Raw genomic sequence first — 7,168 nt, 5'->3', positions numbered from 1 at the left:
CCTGACCCTGAAGACTGAGCATGAGTCGACTGGTGTGGTGCTATGAAATCTTAGCCGTCAAAGCTCGGTTGCCATCCTGAGTATCCATGGTTAAAGGACTCTTCCCACCAAGAATGGTGAGGCTCGTAGTCCTCAGGACCATAATACCCCTCTTCAGCGAATCCACATGGTGTTGGCATCCACTTCAACCTCGAGCATACTTGCATGGGATGCCTCTCAAGTAGGCAACTCCCACACACCTGTACTTGCTACAATCTCCTTTTCACTAAGTGTCTAACCAAGGAAGTCAACTCGACAAGCTCGCGGCGAAGGCCACTTACCTCGTTATCAAAATTTATAACTTGATCTTTAGACGTTGAAGATTGATTTGGAAATCCTATCATGTTTAACTGACACAAAAAGAAAAAAAAAATTAAAGTAAAATAAACTTTAACTAAGAACTAACTAAGAAGAACTAATTGGCTTCCCCGGTGGTAGGGTAGAATTTACCATCGCCTGTAAACCCATGCCTACGCAAATAATATTTATAAATCACCGAACTAACTACTTATACTAACTGGTAGTATAAGCAGCAAGTCCGAGGTCGAACCTCAGAGAAGCACGAAAGATTAGTTCGCCAAAATTGGTTTTCAGTTAAAGAGATAAATGGGGGTGGGGGAGTTGGTGTGGATGGATGATTGAACTTGCATAAAATAAAGTGTAAGAGAATAAAAGATAAAAGCGCAATTAATTGAGATCTTAGCTTAGAGGAATGGATTTACCCAATGTAATTTAGATCATGGACCCAATTTATGACTTAAACTTCTTGTTTATGTTTAGCCCAATTGATTGAAATTCCAACCAATAGTCCTAATTATCTAAATAATCAAAATACACAGAAAACGAATCCGCTCCATACAAAATAACGAATCGCATTAAGTTATAGGAATTACGTTAAGATGAATTTTTAACTTCCAACGTCTAATTAAACGATCAATATGGTTTTTCTCTAGGTTGCTAGGAGTTGTCCTTTTTGCCTAACTAATCTATTGCTTCCAATGGGATTAACTTATAAATATGTGTCAAATATTACAAGATAATCACACAAAAAAATTATTGGGCGTCAATCAACAATTAAAATCATGCAATTCATAAATACAAATTCGGATTAAAACCTATAAACAAGTTTGTATACATCAATAAATCAAAATCTCAAGAAATTACATCGATTCCTCCGAATCCCTAAGCTAAGAAACCAAAATCTTACCTTCTCATGGAGGATGAGAAGCTACAATCCGGTATAACTCGATTAACTACTAAAGAAACGCCCAAAATACAAAGTGGGAGAGAAAAGAGAAGAGAAATTCGGCTGGAAGACGAAGGTGGGCATATCTTTCTGACCTAAAGGGAAGAAACATATATATAGGGGTTGGTCGCAACGTCATAACATTGCCTTGCGCGCATGTTTGTCATAATGTTCATAGCGTTGCAACACTACCTTATTTCGCCCAAAATAGACAACTTTTGCCTTATAGCGTTGCAATGCTCCGTCTGGGGGTGTTTTCATCCATTCATGTCCTTTTGAAGCCTGGTTGCTCAAATTAGCTTTTAATTGCTCCAAATTAACCCCAAATAATTTGTAACGACTGATTCTACCTCCAAGGTGCTCAATACCTACAAAATCATCAAATAAACACATTAAACATAATAATGACTTAGAATTAAGAACAGAAAAATAGCACATTTTCGATGCTATCATATACCCGTCAGGAGACCATCTCCCAACACCCAAATACATACCGACGGGAGTTGAGGATAATTTCTGACGCTTAGTATACGACGTTGGGAGGTAGGTACTTCTGACGAATATATAAACGTCATTAGGAGTTTTATGATCTCTTGACGATGCCAAGGCCATCGGGAGTTTGATTCAGAAACTCAATTTCTGAAATCAAACTCCCGATGATTTACCAGTCGTCGAGAGATAATAGAACTCCTAATGGCATCGTCTAAAAATAGTGCACTATCCAAGTCTTCTTTCTTTTTTTTTTCCTTTTTTTTTTAAAAAAAAAAAACTTTTAATCAAAATAACCTAAAATTTAAAACATTATTAAGCAAATCAAACATATTCACATAAAGAATAAAACAACAAACAAAGTTGATAGTAGTATTCTTTATTACAAAAAAGAGAGAAAAGTTGGCAATATGGTCTACAAAATAAAAGTCTTGAGGAATACATAGAAGAAAATGTGATGACATCTCCAAACAGTATCTCCAAATAGCATATCCAAAACAGTAGTTTACCTACAATTACATTAATTAGAGCACATTATTATATATATCAAGGTTAAATTTAAGAAGAACTTTCAACCCTTCATTTGAAAACTAATCTCAACCCATCCCCACACAACATTCAAAATTCATAAACTTCCACAAACAAACAAAAACCATAAGGTGAATCCTATGATCCTACAAAACAAAGAAAATCAACACACTTTCAAGATTACATGTTCTCAACCTTAAACCTCCACAAGCACATAAAAACCACAAGTTGAATTCCAAAAGAAAGGTAATTAATCTCAATCCACCATACATAATATTTAAACTTCATAAACCTCCATAAACACACAAGTCACAAGTTGAACTCGAAAACAAAATAGACGACCACTTTAGTGAATCCTACAGAAAAAACAACATCAACATACTTCAAATGCTACATGTTTTCAACCTTAAACCTCCACAAACACACAAAAACCTCAAATTGAACTTCAAAAGTATCTCAACCTACCCCATACAACATTCTAACTTCATAAACCTCCACAACCACACAAACTCCATAAACATACATGTCACAAGTTGAACTCGAAAACAAAGTAGATGACTAATTTAATGAATCCTAAAAAATAAAGAACGTCAACACACTCCAAAGGCTACATGTTCTCAACCTTAAACATCCACAAATATACAAAAGTCACAAGTTTAACTCCGAAACAAAGACAACTAATCTCAACCCACCAACACAACATTCTAACTTCATAAATCTCCACATACACACAAGTTACATGTTGAACTTGAAAACAAAATAGACGACCACTTTAATGAATCCTAAAAAACAAATAACATCAACACAATTCCAAGGCACCATATTCTCAACCTTAAACATCCACAAACACACAAAAGTCACAAGTTAAACTTCAAAACAAGATAACTAATCTCAACCCACCCCACACAACATTCTAACTTCATGATAAATCTCTACAAACACACAAAAGTCCCCCCCACAAATACACAAAAGTCACAAGTTGAACTCGATTACAAAGTGGACAACCACTTTAATGAATCTTACAAAACAAAAAAAATCAAACACATAAAAATTCTACAAACACTCGAAAATCCAATTATTTGGCTACTATAACTACAGGAGAGCCAACAATTCATTATCATAAAGCTAATAGTAAGGCATAACTATGTTGTCACCATAATTACAGGAAAGCAACAGATTAGCCAATTAGATATGAAGTAATCATACCTAATTCAATGGTTCTTCTCTATGTTGTCACCATAATTATCTGTCTTGCATGATCATTCTTCTTTTGTTTTTCAACATCTTCAAGTTCCTTAATCCTCGAATTAGATTGCTCAACATTGGCTTTTAGTTCCCTCACCAACCTATCATGCATGTCTTGAGTAGATGACGAACTCGATAAGTTGCTACCTCTTCTTGACTTAGGTTTAGGGCCCCAAATTAGGCCTTTTACATGACTGGGATGTCTACCTAAAACAATCTCACAAATTTTGTCCTCAGTTAGTGGTTGGAAACCTTCACAAATAGGAATGGTCCCTCTTTTTTAATACTAATGATTTTTTTATTATTGGAATTAATTTGGTGGAAGTCAAATAATAAACCTATGCAATGTCACATTTGATCTATCCTATAGTTTTAAATTTTTAAAACATTCAATTTCATTTTGTCAAATAAAAAAGAATTGCTAACAACTTTTTAGTTTAGATGTTTTATAAGGAAAAATAAAAAATAATCCTCAAATACTCAAATGAACAAACAAATTCTCAAATGCTCAAATGAAAAAACGAATCCTAACACAAGGATCATAAAAACATCATTTAAAAAAATCAAATAGGAAGAGAAGTTGAATCGATGAAGTCAACCGACAAATCGGACAAATGAAGGAGACAGACTGGTGGTGATGACAGACAAAATCAGTCGACTATAGACGATTTATGCAGTCGGCCAACAATCGTTGAGGACAGGCACGACAATGAGGAAGACAATAGAGATCAGGCGCGAGGACGAGAAGGAAGAAAACCCTAAATGTTGAAGTTGATTTGCAGATTTGGATTCTGAAATTTATAGGGTATCTTTCGACGGGCTATCCGATGTCGGGAGTGACAATCAACTTTCGATGGACTAATTAACTCGTTTGGGAGTTGTAACCAACTCTTGACATATACTATATGACGTTTGGAGTTAGCACAAACTTCTGAAGCACATTATATGGCGTGGAGAAACTGTCTCTCCCGAATCATAAGCTCCATATGGCTATTTTAAACGTCGAGAGACCTCTTTTCTTTGTAATGAGTATAACTCAAATAGAATAATGATTATATTATTAACCCCAAAATCAAACATTTTATTCTCTCATCTCAATATTATAAAAATATATAAAGATTAATAATAATAATAATAATAAGTGAATTTCAACACCTTAAAATTTTTGTTGTGAACTATGAAAAATTGCTTGTGAATTCACTTGACAGTAGAAGTAGTTTAGAGTGCAGATTATTCTAGTTTGAATTTATGGTTTATGTGTGTTAGGTTGTTGATTTGTTCAACATGGAGTCCTTTATGGATTTAGGGCTTAGGGTTTTTTGTTTCGTTTTGTTTTTGTTTTTGTTTTTGTTTTTGTTTTTGTTTTTATTTTTGTTTTTGTTTTTTTGTATTGTATTATACAAGTATAGTACCTTAAATATCATATTCTGTAAATAAAAATAAAAATATTTGTTTTACCAAAATTTTAAAATGGGTTAGATTTTAAATTTTGTTATTCTCTGTATATCTAGTCATATTTGGGATGTACTAATTCTGTTGAACATGCACAAAATAGTGAGACTAGACTAAAAATTCATATCATTAATTAAGTAAGAAATCTACTTATATTTTGACATGTAAAAAAAACCAATTTTCTAACCTTAAAATATTGCACAAAAACACATATCTAGGAGTGATATTTTCCTAAGTATAAATGATCACCGGCACAATGATGCACAAAACAAAAAATATTGTTAAATTAGATACATGATTAAAAAAATGATGGTAGGTTATCAAGAAGAAGTGTTGATCAAGTATGTTTTCCAAGAATAATCTTGCAACCCTTAAAATATTATGTGAATTTAATTAAAATGTATAAATCGTTTTATAAGATTCTTGGAAGGATTTATTATCTTATTCTCTCGTTCAATTTTATGAATGATTTTTTTCATGTATACCCAGTCTTCTTACGTTAAACTTTAATGAGAACCATGAAACAAGTTATATTGTAGGCTATATTTGGATTGACAAGAAAAAAATATCTTTTAAAAAGTCATTTTCATTTAAAGAATGTTTAAAATAAAATACTCTTGTACTGTTTGGTTACATTTTCTTAAAAGTGTTTGTATACGCAAAAGTTTGTTTAGTTTACTATAACTCAAATTGTTTCTATTAATATCAAATTACTATGAAAGAAGACTATTAAATACTATGAGGTTGATTACAGAACTAGTCCCAGGAGGTAATCGTCGTTAGATTAGATATACTAATTGTGTCAGTGATTAATGATGTAGTATATATTTATTAAATCTTGATGTTAATGAACTAAAATTTTAATTTTAAATAAAGTTTATCTCAGTTAGTAAATTATTATTATACAATTTAAATAAGATAAAATTATATTTATTTCAACTTGTGTTTCCATTATAAAATCCTGTATTCGTCACTGGTGATGGAAAATAATATTTGAACTTGTTATTATAGAGTCAAATAAATGGTCAAGTCCCAACGGAGCCCCCAAATATGGAGAGAGAAAATGGGGGAAGGGCATTAATGTAATAATGGAAAACAATGATGGCAAATAGTAAAGAAAGAATCTTTAAATAGCACTCCTAAATCAACCCCACTACCACTACTACTACTCGCCATTCCCTTTAACAGAAACAAATTCCCATTTTCCCTTTCCCTTTCCCTTTCCCTTTCCCTTTCTTCTTCACATTTCCCACATAAACAAATCTCAACGATCAAATGGGCAACTGTAATTGTTTATTCATCGACGAAAAACCCATCAGAATCATGAAACCCGACGGCAAAATCCTCGAATACAAATCCCCCACCAGAGTCTTCCAAGTCCTCTCCGATTTCTCCGGCCACGAAATCTCCGACGCCGTTCCGGTCACCCACCATCTCCACCGAACCGCCAAACTCCTCTCCGGCCACCTCTATTTTCTGATCCCCAAGCAAACGGAAGAGAAGAAGGCGAAAAAGGCGGTCCGGTTCGCGGAGCCGGAAAAGGAAAGCGGCGGCGGAGTGGTTAGAATAAAGGTGGTTATGACGAAGAAGGAGCTGGAGGAGATGGTTGAAAGAGGGGGGATTTCGGCGGAGGAAATGATTAGTAAGATAAAAAGTGGAAGTGGGGAAATTAGTTGCAGAGATTTGGAGGAAGAAGATGAGGAATCGGAGTTGCAGAGATGGAAGCCTGTTCTTCAAAGTATACCGGAAAGTGAAGTTGCTTGCTAGTGTTTACCCAACTTTTTCTTTTTTTTTCTCTTTAATTTTAGTTTAAGGAATAGATACAGAGTAAAAGTGTATTAACAAAATTTAAAGATTATGAGAAAATTAAGGATAAAGTCTTCGTCACATTAATTTACTTTTGCCCTTTTTCTTTTACTCTCTTTACTTGAACCGTGACTTATCCATTATATTGATTTTGGTTGAGTTTATCATCAATAAGAACCTCCTTCACGATCTTCAGTGTGGGTTCGGTTTTTTTATTTTTATTTTTTTGGATTTTAAAGCCAATAAAGTATCAAATCGAACCCATCAATTTCATTAAAAAAATATTAAACACATGTTCTATCAATGGATATGTTCCTATTCAATTTGATTTATTATTGGTTTAGTTCATTTCTGCATTTGTTT

The 7,168-nt window shown here is 33.5% G+C and overlaps 1 protein-coding gene across 1 annotated transcript; it reads left to right on the top strand.

Moving 5' to 3' along the window:
• Positions 1 to 6,153: 6,153 nt before the first annotated feature.
• Positions 6,154 to 6,896, top strand: LOC120074056. Its single transcript, XM_039027043.1, has one exon. It carries the CDS (start codon positions 6,275 to 6,277, stop codon positions 6,764 to 6,766), a length of 492 nt encoding a protein of 163 aa, XP_038882971.1. The 5' UTR covers positions 6,154 to 6,274; the 3' UTR covers positions 6,767 to 6,896.
• The last annotated feature ends 272 nt before the right edge of the window (positions 6,897 to 7,168 follow it).

Source organism: Benincasa hispida, chromosome 3 (genome assembly GCF_009727055.1).
Source record: "Benincasa hispida cultivar B227 chromosome 3, ASM972705v1, whole genome shotgun sequence".
NCBI lineage: Eukaryota > Viridiplantae > Streptophyta > Magnoliopsida > Cucurbitales > Cucurbitaceae > Benincasa > Benincasa hispida.
This window is presented reverse-complemented; position numbering and strand designations above follow the sequence as displayed.